At 46.0% G+C, this 27,967-nt stretch overlaps 1 protein-coding gene across 2 annotated transcripts in view; it reads right to left on the reverse strand.

Moving 5' to 3' along the window:
* The window catches only part of LOC119962558 (calcium-binding protein 7), a 96,668-nt gene extending 68,987 nt beyond the window's left edge, over nt 1-27,681 (reverse strand). The window contains exons 1-2 of one of the 2 annotated variants that reach the window (XM_038790456.1): nt 27,355-27,681; nt 26,167-26,310 (exon numbers count right to left, since the gene is read on the reverse strand). In XM_038790456.1, coding sequence (XP_038646384.1) covers nt 26,167-26,310; nt 27,355-27,463 — 253 coding nt within the window. In that variant the 5' untranslated portion in view covers nt 27,464-27,681. Of the gene's footprint in view, nt 1-26,166; nt 26,311-26,708; nt 26,923-27,354 lie in introns of those variants that run through there. The other variant, XM_038790457.1, reaches the window with a different exon arrangement.
* Nucleotides 27,682-27,967: the final 286 nt, after the last annotated feature.

A 27,967-nucleotide genomic window follows, 5' to 3' on the forward strand; every position in this document is an offset into this window, starting at 1 on the left:
AGTGTGCTAAACCAGCCCCAGAGCCCCGTCCATTCCCTCGCTACCTGAATCCCCAAATACAAACCTATCCCTCACTACCGTAAATGGCATCCCCCCTAAATTATCCCGCTGTGCCAGCTCATTCACCGGGAATATCTCGCTTTTCCCTACATTCAACTTGTACCCCGAGAACCCTCCAAACCTCCCCAACAGGCCCATAATCCATCACATACCCTCCAACGGATCCGAAACATACAGCAAGAGGTCATCGACATAGAGCGACACCCGATGCTCCGTCTGTCCCCTCATTATCCTCTGCCACTCTACCAACCCCCTGAGAGCCATCGGCAATGGCTCTATGGCCAGCACAAACAGCAGCGGCGACAGCGGGCACCCCTGCCTCGTACCCCTGTGTAAGTCAAAGCTCTGTGAGCTCATATCATTCATCCTCATCCTTTCTCTTGGCGCCACATGCAGCAACCGGATCCATGCCACAAATCTCGGCCCAAACCGTGGGGCAGCACGGTAGCATGGTGGTTAGCATAATTGCTTCACAGCTCCAGGGTCCCAGGTTCGATTCCCGGCTGGGTCACTGTCTGTGTGGAGTCTGCACGTCCTCCCCGTGTGTGCGTGGGTTTCCTCTGGGTGCTCCGGTTTCCTCCCACAGTCCAAAGATGTGAGGGTTAGGTGGATTGGCCATGCTACATTGCCCGTAGTGTCCTAAAAAGTAAGGTTGGGGGGGGGGGGGGTTGTTGGGTTAAGGGTATAGGGTGGATACGTGGGTTTGAGTAGGGTGATCATTGCTCGGCACAACATCGAGGGCCGAAGGGCCTGTTCTGTGCTGTACTGTTCTATGTCTATGTCTATAAACCCAAACCTTCCCAAAACCTCGAATAAGTACCGCCACTCCACCTGATCAAATGCTTTCTCCACGTCCATGGACACCACCACCTCCGATACCAGAGCCCCTGATGGATTCATCACCACACTCAACAGCTGTCGTGTATTACTCGTGAGCTGCCTGCTCTTCACGAAGCCTGTTTCACCTTCTGCAACCACCCCCGGGACTCAGTCCCTCATCCTCCCCGCCAACAACTTAGCCAATACTTTCACATCCATGTTCAATAGTAATATGGGTTTATATGACCCACATTCCACTCGATCCTTCCCTTTTTTGGGGATTAGTGTGATTACTGCCTGTGTCATCATCTCCGGCAACTCCCACTACTCCAGTGCTTCATTAAACACCCCAACAGATGTGGTGCCAGGTCCACTGCAAATTCCTTATAAAGTTCCGCCGGGTACCCATCCGGCCCAGGGGCCTTCCCCGACTTCATACCCCTGATACTATCCAGCACCTCCCTCAGTCCCAGGGGCTCCTCCAATGCCTGCCTCTTTGCTTCCTCCACCTGGGGAAATTCCAGCTCATCCAGAAACCACCCCATGTCCCCCTCCTCTCCTCCTGGGTCTGCCTCATAAAGTCCCTGGTAATACTCGCTAAATGCCTCATTTATCTTCCCTGGCTCTGACACCACATCCCCAGCCCCAGTCCGTATCTTCAATATTTCTCTGGATGCAACCTGCGTCCGCAGGTGGTGCGCCAACATGCGGCTCGCCTTCTCCCCATACTCGTATTGCACCCCTCTTGCCCGACGCAGTTGCCCTACCGCCCTCCCCGTTGTCAGCCTGTCAAATTGCCCCTGCAACTTTTTCCTCCTCGCCAATCCCTCCACGGTGGGCATCCTCGAATATTCCCTGCCACCTCCACTATCTCGCTCACTAGCCGGTCATGTTTCCCCGCCTTTCCTTATTCGCACGAACCGTAAATGAAATAATTTCTCCCCGAACCACTCCCTTCAGTGCTTCCCACAAAATGGCCGCCGACACCTCCCCTTTCTGATTCAACTCCACATACTCCTTAATCGCCGCCCGCACCTTATCACAAAAACCTCCATCCGCCAACAACCCTGAGACAAACCTGCACGCCGACCTCTGCTCTCGTCCCGTTCTAAACCGAATATCTAGCCAGTAGGGTGCATGGTCTAAGATAACTACCTCCGCATACTCTGCCCCCTCCACCCCAACCAAAATCTCCCAATTCACTACAAAGTAATCAATCCTCAAATACATCTTATCGACATGTGAAAAGAAGGAATACTCCCTTCCCGCTGGGTTCTGAAAACCCATAGGTCCATCATACCCATCCTCTCCATAACCCCCCCAGCTCCCTTGCCATTCGTACCCTACCCATCGACCTGGGGCTCAACCTATCCACCCTCGGCTCCAGGACACAGTTAAAATCTCCTCCCATGATCAACTGGCACGTGGCCAAATCCGGGATTGCTGCCAGCAACCCCCTCATAAAATCCACATCATCCCAATTTGGGGCATACACATTTACCAACACTACCCCACTCACAATCACATATCTCCCACCCGGATCCCTCACCTCCTTCGCACTCACAAATCCCATTTTTTTGCTCATTAAAATCGCCACACCCCTCGATTTCAAATCAAACCCTGAGTGAAAAACCTGCCCGACCCACCCCTTCCTTAACCTAACCTGGTCCTTCACACGGAGGTGCGTCTCCTGCAGAAAGACAACCCCTGATTTCAAGCTCCTCAGGTGCGCGAACACCCGTGACCATTTCACTGGCCCATTCAGTCCCCGGACGTTCCACGTTACCAACCTTACCGGGGGCTTGCGCCTCCAGTCCCCTCTACCATCTGCCATCTTCCCCACTTAACTCCTGCCCCTTTAATTCCACTCTGTACTTAGCCCATCCCAGATGGCCCCTTTCTCCACCCTTGACCATGTCTTCTCTCACCGTCTGCTACATCGCAGAAATCTCCTCCCTCCTTTTCCCCTTCCCCTTCTTCCCCCCAACTTCCCCTTTCCCCCCCTTCCCCCGGCCACCCTTCTTGGCCTTCTCCCCACCACCTTACTTCCATTGACCAGCATAACCTGCTAGCGTGGCTGCCCATGCTCAAAGGTACCTCCTAATGACCTCCCCCTCCCTTCGCCCCCCCACACTCCTCAGCTCAAGGAAGAAGGCTTCCTGCTGACCTTACCCACTCCCCCACCCAAACATGGACTTCTCCTGAACCCCAGGCAGCCTTCTCCAAAAGCAAGCAAACAAATGTTAAACAGAAACAGGAGGGGGGATAGGAACATCCATCCCCACATAAACTTTTAACCCCGACAACTCCTTACAATCTCAACATTGGACAGCAAACCCCCCCCCCCCCCCAAAAAAAAGGCGAAAATCCCCCAATCCCTACCCCCACTTCAAAAATGCTTCCGACCATTACAAAGTGCCAGCACCCTAGTTCCCAAGCATTGTCCGCTCAGTAGTCCCCCAGTTTATGCTCCTTAATGAAGTCTTTGGCCGCTTCTGGGGTCTCTGGGGTCTCAAAATAATCCTCCCGGTCTCCGAACATCACCCATAATTTTGCCGGGTAGAGCACTCCAAACCTGATCTGCCACCGGTACAGCACCACCTTGGCCTTATTGAAACCTGCCCGCCGCTTTGCCAACTTGGCTCCGATGTCCTGATAAATTCGGACGTTATTTTCCTCCCAGTCACAGATACGCTTCTCCCTGGCCCACGGTAGAAGTTTCTCTTTCTCTATAAATTTATGGAGTCTCACGATCACCGCCCACGGCGGCTCCCCAGCTCTAGGCTTCTGTGTCAGGGATCTCTGTGCTCGGTCCACCTCAGGCACCTTATCTAGCACCTCTTCTGCCACCAGCCCCCCCCCCCACCCCCCCCAGCATCTTCGAGACGTACCTCATGGCACTCACACCTTCCACTCCTTTGGGCAGGCCCACTATTCGCAGGTTCTGCCTTCGCGAGATATTCTGCTGCTCCTCCACCTTTGCCTTCAACACTTTACAGAGGTCTCTTAGGAGCCCCACCTCCACCTCCAGAGCCACCACATGATCACTGTGGTCCGAGATCACTCCTTCAATCTCCCGAATCTGTGACCCCTGCACCTCCAAACACCTCTCCACCATTCCAGAGAACTCTTCAGGGGTGCAACAGCTTCTGCAATGGCCTTTGCATGATCCTCATGCATTTCTTTCCTCTGTTTATGGAATTCCTCCTTGATAAAAACCATCAGTTCCTGCATCTGGGGCTTTCCAGCTTGCCCCTCCCCCGCCTGTCTGTGCAGCACAAGATTGTTTCAACTTTCCAACCAAATCTCTCACTGTTTTCTGCCGGGTCTGGTGAGAAGAAGACATACCACTCCAGGGGTAAACTACTCCTCTAACATTCACCTCCGCCTTTTCATCAAAATTCAACCCAGTTCTGTGTAAAATGAGCTCTTTTCTGTGACTTTAAGCAGAAGCAGCCCTGTATGTGACCATTCACGCCATGGTCACAACGGGAAGTGTCAAGGAGGACTGCAATGTTGGCAGAAGACCAATGACCTCCAACAAGCTGCAAGTTACCACCTCTCTCCTGGCATCAGTCTTGTCTGTGCCCATACATGCTGCCTGCTCTAGAACCCCCCACCTATCAAGTGTGTGGCTCACAATGCCCTCTCTTTGTCCCCGTGGGAGAAGATTACCCGTAATAAGCAGGAAAAGGCCATGAGGGGGCGGCGGAGTCCCAGAGATTTGAGTCCTCACCCCTGATGGGGAACCGGCCTTGGAGATCGCGGGGTTGCCCGAGCAGAGAGCTGTCACCAACAGCAAGGTTAGCCTGCATTAGCGAGTTGAGGACCCACTGTCCCTTCACCCAGATGACCTGTCTCAGGCGAGATGTGCCTTTCAGACAAAATGATCCTTCCCTCTCACTGTCCACATTTCCATTGTCTTGCAGGATCACCTTTGATAAGGCCGGGCTATCCAGAGTCATTCATTGCCCCCTTATCTCCCATGAGAACACCCGGGGGGGAGAGCTCCGAGGAGATCACCGGCAATGGGTCACAGCACCCGCACCTTCCACCACCACAGAGACACAGACCTCGAGGTGACTTTAGTGACAGGCTGCTGAGGCACAATCTGGTGAGCACCACACAGTTGCTGATACACATCGAGAGGAGGCAGGAACATCCAGGAGAGTCAGCAGTCAGCGGTCTTCTGGATCCCAGGGCACAGCTGGGTTCCAGTCAGATGTCTCTGGACAAGGTTTTCCCAGAGCTGATGCAGATGATAGGACACTGTGTGAGATTCAGGAGGGGGTGTCAGTGACACTCCAATGACTGCAAGACAGATTGGAGGGGTCCCAAAGGCAGCAGATGGTGCTGCCAATGCGTGCGCACCAAGGCCAACAATGTGAGGGTGGCGACCGCAGTGGAAAACCTGGAGCACAACGTTTGCATCTTGAGTGGCGGTGTCCAAGTGGTGGTTGGCTCAGACTGTGTGGACCATGGCTGAGGACCTCAACATCATATTCCATTTGGTGAGGGTTGAGTCCCAGATGCAGGTGGACATTGCTGAAGCACTCCACAGCATGGCACTGAGGACCATCACTGAGGCTGCCAACATCATGGTGTAGACAATGGGGAGCCTCTAGGACTGGCAGTGCCAGATGCTTCATAGGCCTCTCGAGCTCACTCCATCAGTCCCTCCATCCTGTGGCGTCCCCCAGGTCCCTACAGGCACCATCAGGGAGGAGGAAGCGCTAGAGGCCAACCTGAGCTCATCCTCCAATACCTCCTGGTTCGCCTCATCTTTCTCCTCAGACGAGGCCGCGAACATGCCCATCCTCCCACCTCCTCCTGCTCCTCCACCTTCTCTACCAGCATGTTGCCCCGCTGCTGTGCCAGATTGTGAAGGTGGTCCCCTGCGAGGACTGCCCACGCATACTCACCTGTCATGCGTGAGGTGAGTAATTCATGCCGGGGGGACTGGCCAAAGATGGACGGCCACTCGGCCCATCGTGTTAATGACCGGCGTGGCGGGAGTCCCGCCGCCACTTGAAAAAGGTCGCCGGGGAATACGGCAGCCGGTGGCGGGATTCGCGCCTCCCCCCCGCCACCACCCCCCCTCCCGGGATTCTCTGACCCGACGGGGGGTCGGAGAATCCCGGCCATGATTGCCCCTGTTATTGGTCTCCACTATATTTAAAGATGGCTTGAAGGCCTGACAGATGCAAAGCCCCTCACCCCCCTCTGGCCCAGTGGGGACCCCTGACCTGGAAGGCTTCAGCCCCTGACCCAGACCCCCCCCCCCCCCCCCCCCCCCCCACCTTCAACCACTGGGGCAGTAGTTCCAATGACCAAGAGCGGCATGCTGGAAAATGGAAATGGCTACTCACCTCCTCACTTCCCCTCAGACGCCCTTGTGCCAGCTTTACGTTTTAGAAAATGAGTTCTAAACGATGACTGCATGACTTCCCATTGGGGAGTCAGGTAATTCCCAGGAGGTCGCTGCATTCGACCTCAATCTTTTTTTTGAAATTTAAAGTGCCCAATTCTTGTTTTCCTAATTAAGGGGCAATTTAGTGTGGCCAATCCACCTACCCTGCACATCTCTAAGTTGTGACACAGACACGGGGAGAATGTGCAAACTCCACATGGACAGTGACCCGGGGCCAGGATCGAACCAGGGTCCTTGGCGCCATGAGGCAGCAGTGCTAACCACTGAGCCATCGTGCCACCTGACTTCAATCTTAATGAGATTGAAATGAATGCAAATTAGCGTCAATAATATCCTCACCATTATTTGGACGAGATCTGGAACTCGCCATCGGGAGTGAGCCAGGTGAATTGTAAAATGGTTTGCTGTCAGCAGGAATCTCTCCTCCTATTCACCCGGGCCCCTTGGATCCACGCTTGGACACAACGCGGTCGCTGAATCACATGCATGGTGTTTCTTTCCCATTGGAAAACTGACAAGTACAATTCAGCATAATATCTGTGAATGCATCACCCTTCTCAAAACAGTTTGGGTATACACCATATCCTATTTTAAAATCTGTCTACTGCTTGGTGAACTTCAGGAGCATCTGCTTGATTCTTTGCAATGAAATCACAATGTTCACTGAGCCTTAAATAGATGAATGTGCTCTCAAACCACTCTCCAGGTGACAACTTTCGGCAGCTTTTGTCTCAAGTCTCCGAGTTTCCTTACTTATTTCAAAGTTCTTGTGGGACATACAAAAGAGGGTGTCGAGAGGGCAAATTTAGAATAAAGGGCCATATTTATTCATCAGCAACAACTTTATCTGGATCGTTATTGATGGGCTTAGAAAAGAGGCACACCTGGCTTGAGAATGACTCTCCTTCCAGCTGCAGCCCCCTCTCCTGGTTGTCACATGCCCTTTTTGCTCAAAACCGACCTCGCAACATGTCTGATCCATGGCATTGAGGAAATCCTCATGCCTTGGAGTTCTGTACAATGAAGGTGAACTTTTCAGAACAAGGACCTGTAGTAAACAGTTGTTCCAAAGTGGGAATTGATGAAACAAGCCATCAGATGATAGAAATGTTTACTTCCTAAAGTCGAACAACATTCTTTGAATTTTATCTTTAGCTGTTTGGGCGAGGCCATATCTGGGATGTGTGCAGTTTTGGTTTCCATATTTAAGAAACAATATACTTGCATTGGAGGTGGTACAGAGAAGTACAGGATCCTGGGATGAGCGGGTTGTCCTATGATGAAAGGCCAAATAAATTGCCCTTATATTCTCCAGTGTTTAGAAGAATAAAAGATGATCACATTGAAACCTACAAAGTTTTGAGGGGTAAATGAAAGCAAAACATCGCAGATGCTGGAAATTTGAAATAAAGACAGAAAATGCTGGAAAGACTCTACGGGTCTAGCAACATCCATGGAGAAAGAATCAGAGTTAGCGCTTTGAGTCAATATGACTTCTGTAGAACTGAAGAGGGATAGAAATGTGATGAGCTGTATAGTCGGAGGGGGGTGATGGGGCAGAATAGAAGATCAGGGATAGGTCGGAGCTAAGGAGAGATGGATAAAGATGTCACAGACATAAGACAAAGGGGGTGATAAAGGTGGCATTAAGGACTGAAGAAGTGCTAATAGTGACATAAAAGGAAGGTAGCAGAATGTGTCAATAGGAGAATAAAGTCAATGCTCAATGGAAGCAAAACTGAAAAACAAGGGACAGATGGCCATGTAGGGGAGGACTGGGGTTATACTGGGACAAACCAAGGAAACTGAAATCAAAAGGGGGTTACAATGGAGGGGAAAGTTCACAGTCCAAAGTTGTTGACACAAAGTTTTTGAACTCAATATTGAGACCAGAAGGCGTAAAGTGCCTGATTGGAAGTTGAGGAGTTGTTCTTCCAGTTCACGTTGGGCACCAATGGAGCATTGTAGCAGGAGAAGGATGTAGGCATGAGAGCAAGATGCTGAGTTGAAATGGTATACGACCCTAAAGTTTAGGGTCATGCTTATGAATAGAGCAATGGTGTTCCACAAAGCGGTCATCCAGTCCGCGTTTAGTCTCCCCAATGTCGAGGAGACCACGTTGGGAGCAGCAAATACAATACATTTCTGAGGGGGCTAGATACAGTAGACACAGATTGTTTCTGCACATTGAGGAACTTAAAACACAGGGGCACAGTCTCCGGATCAGTGGCCAATCATTTAGGACTGCGATGAGGAGGAATTACTTTGCTCAAAGGGTGGTGAATCTTTGGAATTCTCTACCCCGGAGGGTTGAGGAACACCCACCATTGAATACATTTAAGGCTGGGATAGACAGATCTTTGGTCGCGCAGGGAGTTTAGGGATATGGGGAGCAGGCAGGAAAATGGAGCTGAAGTCCACGATGAGTCCTGATCATATTGAATGGGCTTGATGGGCCATGAGGTACGATGCAGAAATATGGGTCTGGATTTTCCGGTCATGCTCGCCCAGGAACCGGAAATTCCTGTTCAAGCTCAATGGATCTTTAAGTGGTCCGTCAGATTTTCAGTCCCACCTGCAATGATTCCAGTTGGGGTTGGGACCGAAACATTTATCCCATGAAATTGAAGGGGTAATAACTTTACTGAAAATATCAGAACGAGTACAAACAACAACACTTTTTTGTGTAAAATTTTAATTATAATCATAATTTAATTTTAATTATTAAAGTTTTTAAAAATTAAAAGCTATTTGAGGATATGCCAGATACATCAAATGTATTGAAGAAATAACATCAACTTAAATACAATGCTGGGTAATGAAATTTCAGCATTCAGTAACTGAGCTGGAAGGGTTCATTTGCTCAAAGTTGGTGAAAATAATAATTGTTTTCACAACCAGAAATGAAGTTAGGAAAAGATCAATTAAAACAGAGAGAAAGCTAATGCTTGTTCCATTAATTTAGGAAGATGGTTGTGGTGGTTGGAGGTCAATCGTCTCAGCTCCAGGACATCACTTTAGGGGTTCCTTAGGGTAGTGTCCGAGGCCCAACCATCTTCAGCTGCTTCAATAACGACCTCCCATCATAAGGTCAGAAGTGGGGATGTTTGCGGATGACTCCACAATGTTGAGCATCATTCTCAACTCCTCAGATAATGAAGCAGTCCATGTCCAAATGCAGCAAGACCGGGACAATATCCAGGCTTGGGCTGACAAGTGGCAAGTTACATTTGTGCCACACAAGTGCCAGGCAATGACCATCTTCTACAAGGAGGATCTAATCACCACCCCTTGACATTCAATGGCAGTACCATCGCTGAATCCCCTACAATCCACATCCTAGGTGTTACCATTGATCAGAAACTGAACTAGACTAGCCAAATTAATACCGTGGCTACCAGGGCAGGTAAAAAGCTAGGAATCTTCCTGCGAGTAACTAATCTCCTGACTCTCCAAAGCCTGTCCACCATTTACAAGGCACAAGTCAGGAGAGTAATGGAATACTCTCCACTTGCCTGGATGAGTGCAGCTTCAATAACACTCAAGGAGCTCGACACCATCCAGGACAAAGCAGTCCGCTTGATTGTTCCCCCTTCCAGAAACATTCAAACCCTCTACCACCGATGAACAGTAGCAGCCGTGTGTACCATCTACAAGGTTCACTGTAGTAACTCACCAAGGTTCCTTCGACAATATCTTCCAAACCCACGACTATTACCATCTAGGACAAGAGCAGCAGATACCTGGGAACCCCACCATTTGGAGGTGCCTCTCCAAGTCACTCATCACCCTGACTTAGAAATATATCGCCGTTCCTTCACTGTGGCTGGGGTAAATTGCTGAAACTCCCTCCCTAACACCACAGTGGGTGTACCTATACCTCAAGGACTGCAGCAGTTCAAGAAAGCAACTCCCCACCACCTTCTGAAGGGCAACTAGGGATGCCCACAACCCATAAAATGAATTAAAAAAATTCCATTCCCTTTTTTAATAAATAAAAAGCTCTCTGATCATTCCAATCGGCTAACCTTAACTGATTCACGTAGAAGGTCCTTGCAAACAAAATTTACCATTATTTGAACTCATTTAAATCATTGTTGTTTATTGTTGTAAAATATTTCAGCATGACAAAAGATCCTGACCTGACCTTTCTCAATGCATCACAATCAACTGTAAAGTTTTAATAGTTCTCAATAGGCAAACATTCCCAACAATAATTTCCTGAACACATTTTCACATATAGGAAGGTTCAGGGTAAATGGTTAAAAAGATAGAAAAACAAGTTTATTATTGCTTTCCATCAATCCTGTTCACCTTGTCTACTCAATCTGTTTTTTCTCTTTAAAGCAAACACAAACGTATCGGATGAAAATGTAGCTATTTGATCCAAATTAATTGAATTGTGAGCTTAGTTACATTAGGATAATACTGCATAATCTTACCAATCTGTGAATGATTCATCATTAACCTTTGAAGCATTTTCTCATCAAGCTATCATATTTTGCCATCCACTCTTTCATTGACAAATCGGATTAAATGCCTGCAAAACTAACACTAAAACACATTAAGATTTGAACAGATTTTTAAAAAAGTTAAATCAACAGATGGGCTGATGGAGTCCTTTATAATTCGGCAATTGCTTTACAATGTTAAATACGTGGAAATGAATGTAAAGGATTAATTTGGCTTCCTGTAATAATGAAATTAAATGAAAATCATTTATTGTCACAAGTAGGCTTCAAATGAAGTTGCTGGGAAAAGCCCCTAGTCATCACATTCCGGCGCCTGTTCAGGGAGGCTGGTACGGGAATTGAACCGTGCTGCTGGCCTGCCTTGGAAAGCTTTCAAAGCCAGCAATTTAGCCCTGTGCTAAACCAGCCCCTGAGTGATTTGTCTGGCAGATCCTAAAAATTGTACACGTTGAAAACACTGGAGCACTGGTTTTGCTAAGGTCACTTCGGTCCTGACCTCATTCCAACCTTGGTTCAAACATGGACAAAAGATCTGAATGGCAGAGGCGAGGTGAAAGTGGCTGCCCTTGACGGCAAGGCAACATTTTCCAAAGTGTGGCATCAACGAGCCCAAGCAAAGCCAGAGTCAATGGGAATCAGGGGGGAAACTCTGTTGGTTGGAGCTGTACTCAGAGGGTTGGTTAGCTCCATTTGCTGGACGGCTAGCTCGTGAACAGTACAGGTTCAATTCCCATACCAGCTGAGGTAATCACCACCAGTCAGCTCTCTCTCAAAAGGTGAGAGCAGCCTATGGTCCTAAGGGACTATGGTGACTTGAACTTTTCACCGACTACAAAGGAATATCGTTGTGGCTGTTGGAGGTCAATCATCCCAGTTCCAGGACATCATTGCAGGAGTGCCCTATATCCAGTCATTTTTAGCTGATTCATTGACCTCTTTTATCCTATTGTTAAACTTTTTCTGGGACTTTTAATTCCATTTATCCCCATAAAAAGTTGCTTCGAGTTGCAACGTTATGGATAGATCACCTCTGCCAGATTGCTGGTCATAATGTACATTATATTATATTTTACATACACCACGCTTTTTCCTCTCTATATGCCTGTTTAGCTCACTTTACTAGACAGCTGGTTCATGATGCAGAGCAAGGCCAGCAGCGTGGGTTCAATTCTTCCATTAGCTGAGGTTAATCAAGAAGGCTCGCACCATCTCAACCTTGCCGCTTGCCTGAGGTGTGATGATCCTCAGATTAGATCACCTCTAGTCAGCTCTCCCCCTCAAAGGGGAAAGCAGCCTCTGGTCATCTGGGATTATTTTTAAAAAAGCACACTCTGCTAAACTGCCTCATACGGCTTCACAACCTTTTCATAGTCATAAACTATTCCACTCCCACTGTTTCAGCAGGACCAGTTTGCATAGTATTTTTGATTCTTTATAAAAATAAATTTAGAGTACCCAATTATTTTTTCCAATTAAGGGGCAATTTAGCATGGCCAATCCACCTACTCTGCACATTTTTGGGTTGTGGGGGCGAGGCCCACGCAGACACGGGGAGAATGTGCAAACTCCACACAGACAGTGACCCAAAGCCGGGATCAAACCCGGGACCTCAGCGCCGCGAGGAAGCTGTGCTAACCACTAGGCCACCGTGCTGCCCTCAGTTCGCATAGTAGAGCAACAAGAACAACTGCCATGTTACAAATTCTCACTCTAACGGAAGGCACCACTACCAATCCCATTGGGTTGAGCACATTGATTGGGAGATTGTAAAGCTAAAGGTCAGCACAGCATATAAGACTATTTTTCCTTCCTTTACATCCACATGCACCACACATCATGGCATCGTTGAGCTTTATTGGGCTCTACTCAACTCTGGTGCTTAAAAATGCCACTGTGTCCAAACTGTAGTCGCTCTGCCAATTTTTCTCGGTCCTCTAATGATTTGGTGTCTGCAGTTGCTCAGCTGGAGACAGGGGAATCTCACTCCTGAAGATGCACTCTCTTTCTCTTCTTCCTTCCTAAGCTCCTGTATGTAGATTGCCCCCCCCCCCCCCCCCCCACACACATGGTCTAAATTGAGAGTTACAGGGACCTTCACAGGATGATTTACTCAGCACAAGCGAGGATGGACAGATGCAACTGAAAAACAATTGCCTAGTTGAAAGGATGGTGCAAGGTATGGTGATCCAGCTAGGAAGCATGCAACGGACGTAGACCATGGCCATGAAGAAAATCCCAGTTTACTGATCAAGCTTGGAGAATTCTAGTATGGGGTTTTGCAATTGTCCTTTTTTGGTATGGGGGAGATTGACTCCCAAGTATGAAAATGAGGTGACATGCACGAGGGCATATATCAGACATGGTGCAATCAGTTACAAGTGTCAGGAAGACCCCATGAAAGTGAGAACAAAATCGTAAGCCTTAAATTACAGCACAATCGGGCAGCACGGTGGCACAGTGGTTAGCATTGCTGCCTACGGCGCTGAGGACCTGAGTTCGAATCCTGGCCCTGGGTCACTGTCCGTGTGGAGTTTGCACATTCTCCCCGTGTCTGCGTGGGTTTCACCCCCACAACCCAAAGATGTGCAGTGTAGGCGGATTGGCCATGTTAAATTGCCCCTTAATTGGAAAAAATAATTGGGTACTCTAAATTTATTTTAAAAAAATAAAAAATTACAGCACAAGTACTATGTGAACAGAGGAGCAACGCATGATATCTAAACACACAGTGGAAATCTGAGGTCGTTAGAAGTATGCAAAAGTTGCTGCAATGCCATTGAGAAATATTTATTGGGGTCAACGTGGAACAGATGTTGGAATCCTAGACAATGAGGCAGTTTGAGTGACCCACTGTTAATCTCTTTGATTGGATAACCTTGAAGGTACAGCACCTGTGAATATTGGAAGATAGCACAGAAGCCTTGGCAGTTAATTATTCAGCTACTGAATTATCAGTACAAATCACACCAATCTCTCCCAATATCACATCAGTCTCTGGCAATAAATAATTGTGCTGAAACAGGTGACAGAGCACCAGGAAGAAGTGTGCTTATTTACTCATCAGGCATCGTTTACAGTCATCGCTCAGCTAAATCAGAGAAATACTGTTCACCATAAAAAATACTATTCGTCATCCTAACCTGAGGTAATTACCAATGCAGCATTCAGTAGTAGCTATGAAAAAGCAGAGGGTGAGGCATCAAGTACTTGTGAGGAATGGTGCTGAATGTTATTTAGCTGTCCAGTATAGGGCAGAAGTTTAGGATGTTTAATGTTCCTCCCGAGTTGTGTGAATAGCTTCAAATAAACACTGCTGTCGGACCATGAGGGTATATGGAGGAGTCACCTTGTTCCTTGTTCATGGAGTTAGTCTGTAGAGCATGGAGTTAATTTACAGATAGGCATTGCCAACTCCCATGAGGGACTTCAGGTAAATTTGCATTCAGTCTGCCGTGAGGCTTCTGCGGTGGAGATCCAAGATCCAAGGAGATCCATAGTAGAAACTGTTCCCATAAATGTTCCCATTGTTGATGATAATCTTTGGGGATTGTAATCCATGGGTAGAAATTTCCCGATCTGCTTCAGAACACCATCAGGCTCAAGTGTGTCCACAATGTGTGGGGCAACATTATTCATTGTCATTTTCCTGGGGGCAGCTGATTAAAGGCCAGAGGATGGGCCCACCACCCAATTAAGGATGTTGGGCAGGTTCTTTAAAAAAAAAAATTTAGAGTACCCAATTTTGTTTCTCCAATTAAGGGGCAATTTAGCGTGGCCAATCCACCTAACCTGCACACCTTTGGGTTGTGGGGGTGAAACCCATGCAGACATGGGGAGAATGTGCAAACTCCACACGTACAGTGACCTAGGGCCGGGATTTGAACCTGGGACCTCGGAGCTGCAGTCCCAGTGCTAACCAGTTGGGCAGGTTCTTAAAGCTAGAGGGCCAGAGGCCTGCCTACGTCAAAGGTGCATCCGGCTACATTCAAAAGTGAGGGAGAAGATGTTTCAAAATGGAGACACCCTCTCACCAACTTTATTTAAACTTTAACCTAAAAAGAAAAATGGATTTTGAATGGGCCACCACTGTTAAGTGGGCACACCTTCTACAAGGCAGCCTGTGGCTGCTGTTGCACCATGCATGGTAGGGAAGACCTCTGGGCCTCCCTGGAGCACTGGTCTCCTCTGGTACATCACTGGAAGGCTGCGTCTAGGCACCTAATCAGGCTCTTGTTGCCTGTAGATCCTGGAGGCCGATGCCTACATTAATTGGCTCTTAATGAGCCGGAATAGGCTACTGTCTGCAGATAGCCGTATTGTTGGATATAGTTAAAAGATCTCATAAGGAGATCTCATTGCCTGCTGGTCTATGCTCAGAGAGAGAAGAAAGCTTTCCTGGTTGTAGCAAGTTGATCTTCATGCCAGAAACAGTCCTGTGCCATCAGGTAACAGTGAAAAGAATATAGGGGTCTCTGTAAACAGTAAACTCACAACCTCAGCATAGGAGATCCCCAATACAGATATAGGTGCTTCAGGGTTAGTCACAATTGGGAAAAAGAGTAGCAAATTGGATTAAAATCTGGTCAGAAGGGAGGGAACAGAGAGGTGTAGTTACATGCTGTTTCTCAGAGTAGGTGTAATTGTTTGCTGCTGTCTCACTGGGTTCAGCTCTGGGATGGCACGGTGTAATCAATCATTTTGATACCAGGCGGGAGGGAATGGTGTCTAACGTTGAAGGCACAATAACTAATTTGGAGGACCAAAGAAAGCCGAATGTGGATGCGGATACATTGGTGAAATGGGCAAAAAAAATGGCTGACTAAATTTAATCCCAGTAAGTGTATATCATCACAAAAAATTTTGAATATGGGAAAGCCAGGTGATATGGAAGTGCAGAGATTTTATGGTTCATCTTCAGTAGACACTATTGAATTACTTCCAGTGGATAAGGCTGTAAAATAGTTAATAGAATACTGGGTTTTAGGGCAAGAGCTATGGAAATGGAAATGTCAAGATGTAATGATCTGTATAAAACGGTAAGACGATACTGCGTACAGCACTGGGCTCCATACTGTAAGAAAGATGTTGACAGCATAAAGAGAACAGAACACAAATTAACCAGGATGCTGTCTGGACATAAGAATGCAGTACACCAATGAACCTTCTCCATAAGATCATAGCTGAACTTCTACATCGCCATTTTCCTGACCCATCCCATATTCCTCGATTCCCAAGTTCTGTCAATATAGGTTTTGAATATACTCGGAGCATTCACAGTCCTCTGGGATAGCGAATCCAAAGGATTCACAACCCTCGCTTCCCCACCCATCATTTCTCCTTATTTCAGTCCTGAATAACCAACCCCTCATCCTGATGCTATGACCCCAGGGACTGGAATTTACTCTCCCCACTGAAGGACTTGATGGGAGTGGGCTTATTAAATCCACTGCCTACATTCACATCCCTGGCCCCATTGCAGTTGTACCAATGGACCAACTGCGGTCTTTGCAATTAATGTCCATTTAAGGACCTAATCCCATTGCTGCCAGTTTAACTGATGGCAGAAGAGGTCCACGACAAAAGACCGGCTTGGTAGGTTTCCCTGTGTGGGCTGGTGGTGGATAGGCAGATCCTTTCTTAATCTGCCCCATGAGCCCATTGACAAGCCGCTTCCAAAGTTGTTATTCCTCCCCAGGTTGATGATCTCCCATATTCTCTAAAACCCAGGTTCCCTGCCCCCCCTTATTTGGACCTGTCAGCTTGGCAGCTGGTGAGAGCCCAGAATACCTCAAATAGTGATCCAATGCTGCAAGCCTTTTTCTAGACATGCTGGAGAGCTCATGGCCTCCAATTGACCTGCAGCTCTCATGAGGCAGGATCTCCTGAATGCAACTGTCGTGACCCATGTATTAATGGTAAATTGACCATTATATGGCTGTGAGGTAAATCGGCGTTGGTCTCAGAAGGCTGCCCCCCCCCCCCCCCCCCCCCCCCACCCCACCCCAACCCGGATCTTTCAGCTGGGATGGGGTGCAGAGTGGAGGGAGGCAGTGCTGAAAGAGGCACCTGGTATATTTTGGGTGCTGGTATCTCTCATTCTTCTAAACTACAGAGACACACTCTACACAGAATTTCCTCATAGGACAGCCCTTTCTTCTCAGAAATTAATTTAGTTGCCCACCTTCGACGGTAAGTATACCCTTTCTTAGCTAAGGAGACAAATTTATGCACAGTATCACGGATGTGGCCTCACCAATGCCCTTTGTAATTACAGCAGGACTTCCTTATTCTTGTACTCTGTCTCCTTTGTAATAAAGACTGACATTCCGATGGGAGGCACGGTGACACAGTAGTTAGCATTGCTGCCTTACAGCAGGGACCTGGGTTCATTTCCGACCTTGGGTGACTGTGTGGCATTTGCACTTTTCCTCCAGGTGCTCCAGTTCCTTCCCAAAATCCAAAGATGTGCCAGTTAGGGTGGATTAGCTATGCTAAATTGTCCCTGAATGTCCAAAAATGTGCAGGTTTGGTGGATTGGTCATGCTAAATATCTCCTAGATGGCCAAAGATGTGCAGGTTAGGTGGGGATAGGGTGGGGAAGTGGGCTTAGGTAGGGTGCTGTACCAGAGGGTCGGTGCAGACTTGATAGGCCAAATGGCCTCCTACTGCACTGCAGGAATTCTATTTGCCTTCCTAATTGCTTGCTGTACCTCTTTGCGAGCTATCAGTGATTTGTATGGAAGGGCACTAAGCTCCCTCTAAATAGCAACATTTACCAAACTTTCATTTTTTGAAAATACTCTTCTTTTATATTCCTCCTACTAAAATGGATAATTTCACACCTCTCTTTAATCCAGTTCCCTAAAAACCCTACAGTGCAGAAGGAGGCATTCGGCCCATTGAGTCTGCAGTGACCCTCCAAAAGAGCACTCTACCTCGTCCCACTCTCCCGCTCTATCCCTGTAACTCCTCCATCTAACCTTCACATCTTTGGACTGTAAGGGGCAATTTAGCACGGCCAATCCACCTAACCTGTACATCTTTGGTCTGTGGAAGGAAACCGGAGCACCCGGAGGAAACCCATGCAGAGAAATTTCAAACTCCACACAGTCACCCAAGGTCAGAATCGAACCTGGGTCCTTGTCACTGTGAGGCAGCAGTGCTAACCACTGTGCCATTCTTTCTCAATTACTTAAACAGTCTATATCCCGATCATGGTCTTTGTGTCTTCCTCACACCTTACTCTCCCAATTAGCATTGCATCATCAGTGAATTTCAAAATATTACACTTGGTTCCTTCATCAAAGTCATTGGTTCAGATTGCAAATAGCTTAGGTCCAAGCATGAATCCTTGCAGCACTTCACTGGATAAATCTGACCATTTTTTAAATGACCTATTTATTCCTACTCTGTTTCTGTCCATTAATCAATCATTGATACATACTAATATATATTACCGTGAGTCCCATGAACCCTCATGTTGTCTTACATCCTCTTGTGTGACACTTTCTGGAAATTTAAATATATTGCATCTACTGGCTCTCCCTTAGTTGCTCTGCTAATTATACTCTCAAAACCTCAAGCAGATTTATCAAACATTTCCCTTTCATGAATCTGTGTTGATTCTGTCCAACCATATTACAATTTTCCAAGCGTTCGGTACCGCTTCTGTAATAATGGATTCTAGCATTTTCCCTATTGCTGACTGTAGTTCCTGTTTTCCCTTTCCTTCATTTATTGAACAGTGGATCTAGTTTGAGAAAATCCAAATCATAGAATCATAAATTTGTACAGAAGAACGATCCAGTTTGTCCACATTCCAGCTCTTTCCCAGGCCACTGTAATTAATTGTCCTTTAAGTATTTATCCATTTCCCTTGGAATACTGCGTGCAGTTCTGGCCGCCACATTACCAGAAGGATGTGGATGCTTTAGAGAGGGTGCAGAGGAGGTTCACCAGGATGTTGCCTGGTATGGAGGGTGCTAGCTATGGAGAAAGGTTGAGTAGATTAGGATTGTTTTCATTGGAAAGACGGAGGTTGAGGGGAAACCTGATTGAGGTCTACAAAATTATGAAAGGTATGGACAGGGTGGATAGCAACAAGCTTTTTCCAAGAGTGGGGGTGTCAATTACAAGGGGTCACGATTTCAAGGTGAGAGAGGAAAAGTTTAAGGGAGATGTGCGTGGAAAGTTTTTTACGCAGAGGGTGGTGGGTGCCTGGAATGCTTTGCCAGCGGAGGTGATAGAGGCGGGTACGATAGCATCATTTAAGATGCATCTGGACAGACATATGAACGGATGGGGAACAGAGAGAAGTAGACCTTGGAAAATAGGCAACAGGTTTAGATAAAGGATCTGGATTGGCGCAGGCTGGGAGGGCCGAAGGGCCTGTTCCTGTGCTGTAATTTTCTTTGTTCTTTGTTATTTTGAAGGCTCCAATTAAACATGTATCCAATATCCCTAAGGGATAGACATTCCATATCTAACTCATGCATTATGAAACATGGTTTTCATGTCACCTGGCTCTTTTTCCAATTTCGTTAAATCTGTGTCCTTCGGTTATAAAGGCTTTACTCATTAGAATACGTTTATCTTAATTTACTTTCTCACTATTTACCCTTAATGATTTTAAACACCTCTATCAAATTTATTCTTCACTTTTTGCCCTATTAGTCCAGACCAGTTTCTCCAGTCGATCAATGTGACTGTAATCCCTGATGCCCGGACCCATTCTAGTAAATGGCCGGAATTCGCCGCACGTTGGTTGGTGGGGGAATTCTCTGGTCAGTGCATCCCTTTTTATTCATATAAGTACAGTTTTGATAAATTGCTGAAGAAAAAATTGAATAATGGAAAATGGGAACATGGTGGACATATTGGATTCGGACAGTTGCTCATGTGAAGGAGAAACACCAACATAAGAACATTAGAACTAGGAGCAGGAGTGGGCAATTTAACCCCTGAGCCCTGCTCCGCCATTCAATATGATCATAGATGATCAGCTCTTGGCTTCAACTCCACGTTCCTGCCCATTCTCCATTACCCTTCAACCCATTACTAATTAAAAATCTGTCTGTTTCCTCCTTAAATTTACTCGATGTCACAGCATCCACCGCACTCTAGGGTAGTGAATCCCACAGATTTATGACCTTTGAGAGAAGCGGACTTGCCAGGTGAAAATGGTCTGTTTCCACATCAATGTAATTCACTGTAAATATTCCAGAAAGACACATTACGCTCATACAGCACAATCAAGGCACAACTCAGTAATGTTAACTCAGTCTGAGGTTTCTGCCTTTCACTAAAATAAAAATATTAGCTCTCCTAATTGCTCAGAGCATCACATTTGAGGACAATTCATTGACATTCGTGATAATTTACTGCAGATGGTGGCTATCTCTCCAGATCATTTTAAACATTTCTGAGTCCCAGCCGCTCTAAAGAATATGAGACCACAGATGTACAACATCTCTATGTCGATGTAAATGGCTCAGCTGTGGTATCGGTAACTGACTTAGCTATTATCTGCTTGCTTCATCTACGGAATCTTTTAGGGACTAATTGTAACCTTAATTGCCTAGTGTAAAATGGACAGGATGGGGTAGGCTGTCTGTTCTACATCCCATCTGATTTTATAGTCTATTACTATGAATCAGGCAGTTGGCTCAATTCCGTCAGTTCCAAAAACTTGACCACAAAAATTAAGGTTGAACAACCAACGCAATACTGAACAAGTGCTACACTGTTGGAGGTGCTGTACTTTGGATCAGATGTCCCATCTGCTCTTGAAGGGGAACATAAAATATCTCAAGGCACTATTTTGAAGATGAGCAGGGAAGTTATCCATGGTGTCCTGGCCAAGATTTATTCATCAAGTCAACATCACAAATGATCACATTACTGTTGTGGGAACTTGCTGTGCATTAATTGATGATTATGTTTCCTACATTATTAAAAATTTGTTCTTGGGATGTGGGCGTCGCTGGCTGGGCCAGGATTTGTTACCCATCCCTAATTGTCCTCGGACTGAATGGCTTGCAAGGCTATTTCAGTGGGTGGCAGTTAAGAATCAACCAATTGCTGTGTGGGTCCCGAGTTACATGTAGGCCAGCCCGGGTAAGGATGGCAGATTTCCTCCCATAAAGGACATTAGTGAATTAGATGGGGTTTTACGACAATTGGCAATGGTTTCATGTCCATCATTTGACTTTTAATTTCAGAGTTTTATTGAATTCAGGTTTCACCATCTGCTGTGGTGTGATTCGGACTCAGGACCCGATAGCCCTGGGTCTGACAATATCACTACGACACTGCCTCCACAAAAATGACTACACTTCAAAAGTACTTCCTTTGCTGTAAAGCACTTTGTGACATGCTGAAGTTCTGAAAAGCATTATATAAATTCAAGTCTCTCTTTTCCACTGAGCAGGTTAGGTTAAAATTGTCCCTGATGTTTTTGGGCTGTAATATTATCCACCAATCACAGCCAAATTTATTGCTGATGGAAAAAAACTCTTGTCGGCTATTTATTTCTGCCACAAACTTGTTGACATTTCAAAATGTTCCTATTTGTTAAACTTATTAATACCAGGTCTGACTGATTAAAATGTCTTATTTTTGATTTAATTATGACCTTTGGCAAGTCTATACCAAGCAAAACTAAAAGCAAAAATGGCTATAATCGTTAATTGAATTTTGAAGAAGCAACCCTCCTCAATGCAGCAGCTCACACAGACCAATCTCCTCCTGTCATTTTCTACCTACATTCACATCTATCTTTTACCTAAAATGAGTAAAGTTAAGCATGCCATCCCTTGCCTACACTGTTCACTCACATAAGTATACAATACCAGGTAGATGAAGCATTGTAAAGAAAAAGACTTATATTTTATATAATATGCCCCGAGGTTTATTTGTAATTCATACGTGCGAGTGGGGCAAAAAGAACAATGTAGGCACACTTTACATATGCACAATACCTTTGAATATGGACCTTCTTGATCAATTGAAATTCAAACAATGCTGGCTATTTTAAAGGTCAAATCATTGATCGATTTCAGGCATTATGTTCAAATCATGCTTAAGACAAATTACCTTCCAGAAGGACTCAATTTTCAAGACTGAAATACCTTTAAAAAAAGCACACTGAAAATGTTGGACAAACTCAGCAGGTCTGCCAACACCTGTGGAGAGAGAAACAGACCTGTAGAAAGGTCATTGAATCGTAGAATCCCTGTAGTGCAGAAGGGGGTCATTCGGCCCACTGAGTCTGCACTGACCCTCCGAAAGAGCACACTACCTCGGCCCAATTCTCCGCCCTATCCCCATAACCCACCAAACCTTTGGACACTAAGGAGCAATAATAGCATTGCCAATCCACCTAACCTACAGACATATTTGGCCTGTGGGAGGAAACCGGAGCACCTGGAGGAAACCCACGCTAACACGGGGAGAACACAGGGGCTGGTTTAACTCACCGGGCTAAATCGCTGGCTTTTAAAGCAGACCAAGCAGGCCAGCAGCACGGTTCGATTCCCGTACCAGCCTCCCCAGACAGGCGCCGGAATGTGGCGACTAGGGAATTTTCACAGTAACTTCATTGAAGCCTACTCGTGACAATAAGCGATTTTCATTTCATTTTCATTTTCACATGCAAACTCCACACAGACGGTGACCCAAGGCTGGAATTGAACCCGGGTCTGGCTGTGAGGCAGCAGTGCTAACTACTCTGCCTGTTTTTATTTCCATCATCCACAGTATTATGCTTTTTTTGAAAAAAAAAGTAGTGGGTACAATTTGGTATTTTTTTTACAGCGACTTGCCAATAGCAGACCAGATGTTAAGACTACTTTGAGCAGCTGTAAGATCATTTAACAAATTCCATTGCAGTTGCCCAGCAGGACATCTTTCAACCAATTACAAGGAGCAGGTGTTGCGCTTGCTATTAAATGTAGCCACTTAATAAATCAATGCGGTATCAGTGCTGGAGGTGGTGGGTTAGAGCCAGTGTCTGAAATGTAAACTCCATCCTGATGTTTCCATGTCTGCCTTTTATGAAGTTGAGAGAGGCTGGGAGTTACGTCTTCGCATCTGGTGAAATGCTCGTAGTATCGCTGGTTGCTCGGTACATTAAGTAGATTATTGTTCAGTCATCAGCGACGTGAATCTCCCGATTTCTTAAATAGACGAAGCAATTTTCATTTAATTGATTCATGATAAATGTGCGTTTTAGGAAGCCTGTCTGGTAAGTTGGAGCAAGTCGCATTTTTAATGTGATGCCATCAAATTTCTAGAATGGAGGTTAAAATAATTTGGGATTGTGCATTTCGCTGAATGATATGAACCGAGCTTCTACATGGCAATTCAGAGTGGATGCTCAATCACTCAATGTATCAGCTTGGCGCCGTGCCAGCACTGTGCATCTGAGTCATGAATGTTCAAGCCTCCGGCCAGGCAGGACTGGAACAAGCTTTGGTGGAGGGAGTGCGATGCAGTTTTGGATAGATTTGTTTAACCGGGAGGCCCCGTGCTGACTATTTGGGTGGGAGTAAAAGATCCGATGACATTCCCCATAGGGTAGAGTTGTATCAGTGTGCAGACAGCACTCATCCCTGCCCTAACCTAACTCCAGCAAGAGCGGGTCAACTAATCATTTCTCTCTTTGGAGGAGTTGGCAGTGTACATTGTGCCCTTACGTAGGCAAATATATTTCACAAATCATTCATTAGCCGAACATCACTTTGGGACATTGTGGGTGTAAAAAGGGTAGCACGGTGGTTGGCACTGCTGCCTCACAGCGACAGGGTCCTGGGTTCAATTCTGGCCATGGGTGACTGTGTGGAGTTTCCTCTGGGTGCTCCAGTTTCCTCCCAGTCGAAAGATGTGCAGATAGGTGGGAATAGGGCGAGGATGTGAGCCTAGGGGGAGTGAGGGTCAGTGAAAACTTGATGGGCTGATTGGCCTCTGCACTGTAGGCATTCTATGAAAAAAGATGCTTTAAATGAAAATGAACTGAAAATTGCTTATTGTCACAAATAGGCTTCAAATGAAGTTACTGTGAACAGCCCCAGTCCTCACATTCCGGCGCCTGTTTGGGGAGGCTGGTATGGGAACGGGTTATCCTATTTAAACATTTAAATCTTCTGAGGGAAACCATTTATATTCAAATGTGGATTTGGTTAAGTTTCTGGATTTGTGACTACCACTATCTCAGTTTGAAAAGGTGCTGTGGATTTCCCCCTCATTGTAGGAGGAACTTCCCTTTTTGTTCCTGTTTTAGATTGGCACAACCTCTTCCTGGCAGTACCCACTCCCAATCCAACTGTTTGATCTCTCCTTCAGTTTGTATATTCCCATTACCCCAGGCAGTGACACTGTGACTCATCAATCACTAATTCTGACTCCAGTTTGATTTCCCCCTCCTCTTTCTGAGGAATGTTCTGGGCTAATTAAAGAACCGCTCGAATCAGTGAATATTACTGTCCTATCACGCCAGCAACCAGTTACCTTGATTTCAAGTTTCGTTTTGAACAATAACCAGAGTTTTTCCCTCCCATACCTCCAGTGGTATGTACCCTTGCCATTTGCAGTAATCTGCCCTGCGATACACACACAGCAGTTTGATGTTGTCCTATCAATCAGTTTGATATAACAGTTAGTTAAATCAATTTTCTTTTAAAACACTAAATAAATACACCAAGTGTCTGAAAAAGACAACGCATTAAAAAAAAAGCAAGTATTTAGTGAAGCACGCAAGAGATGGATTATCCTTTTGAGGAAGAAATTGAGGGTAACATGTCACTTTTGAGGTTCAGAGTTTATTAAGAAATGGCCCAACAGAAGGCTTCCTCGATCAGCAGGACACCGAGATTGATTCACTCCCCAGTAGTCAAAGTCACATCTTCCTATCCAACGCTAATATCCTTGAATTCCCGTCAAACTTGCTTTGACGGGATCCTAATAAACGCTACAATTAATAAGTGTGCGGCGCGGTTGGGCAATTGCCCTGGAACATGATGCGATCCCATCGGGACAATTCCCACTGCTCGAGGCTGTTACATCTCCAGCATTCCCACACTCGGCCCTCCAGAACCTCCTGGATACTCTTGGCTGCAGGAAAGGCGGCGATCAAAAGGGTTGTTCAGCTGGGGCGGGGTTGGGGGGGGGGGGGGGGGGGGTCACACCATCGACACCAGCTCAACACCGGGCGTAGGGAAGCAGTCGCTGGCATCTTAAATTGCAAACAGACTCCGTCTATATTTATATAAAAGCAGCCAATCTTATCGGAACCTACCAGACAACACCATGGATTTAAAGTGACAGTGTGGTGCATTATGTCCCTCCTGAATTACTGTGCAGTTTATTTACTTTGCTAAACACCAAAGTCTTCTGCAGCACTTGAAATTTCAGTTTTTATTTAGTTTTATTTATTTGATAGATGATTATGTGAAATCTGTTGCTTTCACAAGCCCATTCTATTTCTATACATATTCAGGAGCCTTCCCAATATTATATATATATATATATATATTTATAAAATATATACACAGGCATATATATATAATTATGAACATTCCCAAGCCTACACATACATATTTAATATATATATATATATGAACCTTCCCAAGCCCATTCTCTCTCTCTCTCTCTCTCTCTATATATACACATACCTATTTAATATATATATATGAACCTTCCCAAGCCCATTCTCTCTCTCTCTCTATATATATATATATATATATAAATACATATTTAATATATATATATGAACCTTCCAAGCCCATTCTATTTCATACACATATAATATATAGGAATCTTCCCAAGCCCATTGTATATATACACACACACACATATATATATATATCATTGTATAATTATGAACCTTCCCAAGCCCGTTGTGTATATATATATATATACACACACATACATACACACATATACATATAATATATATATGAACCTTCCCAAGCCCATTCTATTTATATATATATATCCTTCCCTAACCCATTCTATTTATATATATCTTTCCCAAGCTCATTCTATACATGTGTATATATATATATATATATGAATGAATCTTTCCAGGCACCCCCTTGGCTCCATATTATGGAATCTCATGTTGAGATGAGTCCAAGGTTTAAGAGGGAGAAACAAAATAAACGACTATGCAATTCAGCAAACAATCCCCCAATGGCTGAAGGTAACAAAGAAGCAGATCCTGGACAAATGATTTCTCCTGAAGTTGATCAACAAAACCACACTAAGCGAATTCTCGAATTTGAAAAAAATCATGGCGCCGATTGGAATATGTTTAGTGAACCACCGTTTATTATCATCCTTGGGAAGAATGTGCTGGGGTGCAAGAAGTTGCACTCTGCCTCCTACCGTCCATATCCAGTCTCTGGATGATCACCTCCAGTTCCACCTCGTTTGGCATATAGCCCAGTGATCGCATTGCCATTCCCAGTTCCTGCTTCGAGATGAACCCGTTCCCATCGCGGTCAAAGACTTTAAACGCCTCCCGGATCTCTGTTGGGAGAAGCGAGGTGGAATGACATTCCGCATTTGAGGTGAATGTATAAATCCGTAGGAACACGGGAGCTCATTAATAACATTGGGGTCCTCTGGAAGTTAAGTCGAACATACAGATCGCCAAATAGCGCCCCTCCTTTTGCATATGATCTGGGATTGACTTGGGAGACTTTATAAAAAAAAACAAGATTCAGGATCAAATCTGCAGCTCTCTAAATCCAGGGGACGGACCGTGACAACATTGTCAAAGAAGCAAGCGATTTCGCGCGCGAATGTAGCCAAATGCCCGTGTATATATCAGCAGCAGACTGTTAATGGGGCTGCTGAAGTGTGACATCGCACCGTTTAAACCTCTTTAAACCCATGAGAAATATTCAATTACTCTTTAAAGTTACCCAGCGTGCAGAAGAGGTGAGGCAGGAATCCAGCAACACGTTCGCACATTGGCACAAGAGATGTTCCTGTTTCAATCTCTGTAGATTATTTGAGAGGGTGATTCATGGCTGAGGTGGGAGAGACGCTGAGTCTTTTAGTGCCACCTCTCCAGCTCAGCCCTGAAGGTAAGACAATAGACGCCCCAACAATAAAAGCAATTACATTGACATGGACAAGGGGAACATTGGCCTCCCACCATTGCCAAGTGAAAACTCCCCCAGCAGACGCGTGCTGAATGTCAATGCTCCAGATCCCAAGCAAACACTACCCCCCTCCTCTTTTCCTTCGCTTTTCCTTCCATCCATCTGTGGATTTGTGGCAATATTGATGGCGTTTATCTGCCCCTATCTAATGCACTCGCCCCATCACTCAGCTGTCTCGAAATGCTTCCGTGTTTCACGCAAGCAAACATTTTCCCCAGTCAGAAATCTCTGCCTCAACTACAAGGGAAGAGACACGGTCTCGCTCAGCAACAGTTTTATTTTTGTCAGGATGTGGCAACGCCGTTAAACGCTGGTTGCTGGTGGAGCACAAAACAAACATGTCACACACGCTCCTGGCAGAGGTAACACGGCCACGGCGTGTATGTAACAAGATAGCACTAACCTTCCAATTCATCCTCAGGTATGTCTACAGGGTCCTGGTTGGTCAGGATATCGGGGATGGTGTAAATTCCCCTGTACATTAAAGTCGCAGTCACCGGGTGCATTGGCATCTTTAATCCCCAGATCAGAACGATTCTTCATGCGGCGAGTTTGAAGGAACCTTGCCTCCCTGTCACTTCCAGTGCTTCAGCGCACGGGAGCCAAGCGAAAGACATGATGGTGTGGCATTTATCTCCGCCAAAGGAGATCCAGCTGCAATCATTCACCCTGCAATCCGAGCAGCTCCGAGCTCCATGCACCCCCTGTCTGACTTGTCCCCCACCCCCCACACTCTCTGACACGTGGCTTCATTCAGATAAATGCTCTCCCACTGCAAGGGGACCGGGCGAGCTGCTTGCAAATCAAATCAGCTCGCAATCGGCATCTCTGCTGCTGTGTCTGACTCTTACTTAATGTATAGTGAGATCCCCGAATTGTGATCCTTACTCTGAGCCCTCATTATCCGCAGCCCTACCCCCCCCCCCCCCCCCCCCCGCCACTTCTCACCAATACCCCAGGATTTCCTAATCATGAATGATTAATTTTCAAGCCCAATTTATTGATGTTCAGATTCA

This window comes from Scyliorhinus canicula, chromosome 1 (genome assembly GCF_902713615.1).
Source record: "Scyliorhinus canicula chromosome 1, sScyCan1.1, whole genome shotgun sequence".
NCBI lineage: Eukaryota > Metazoa > Chordata > Chondrichthyes > Carcharhiniformes > Scyliorhinidae > Scyliorhinus > Scyliorhinus canicula.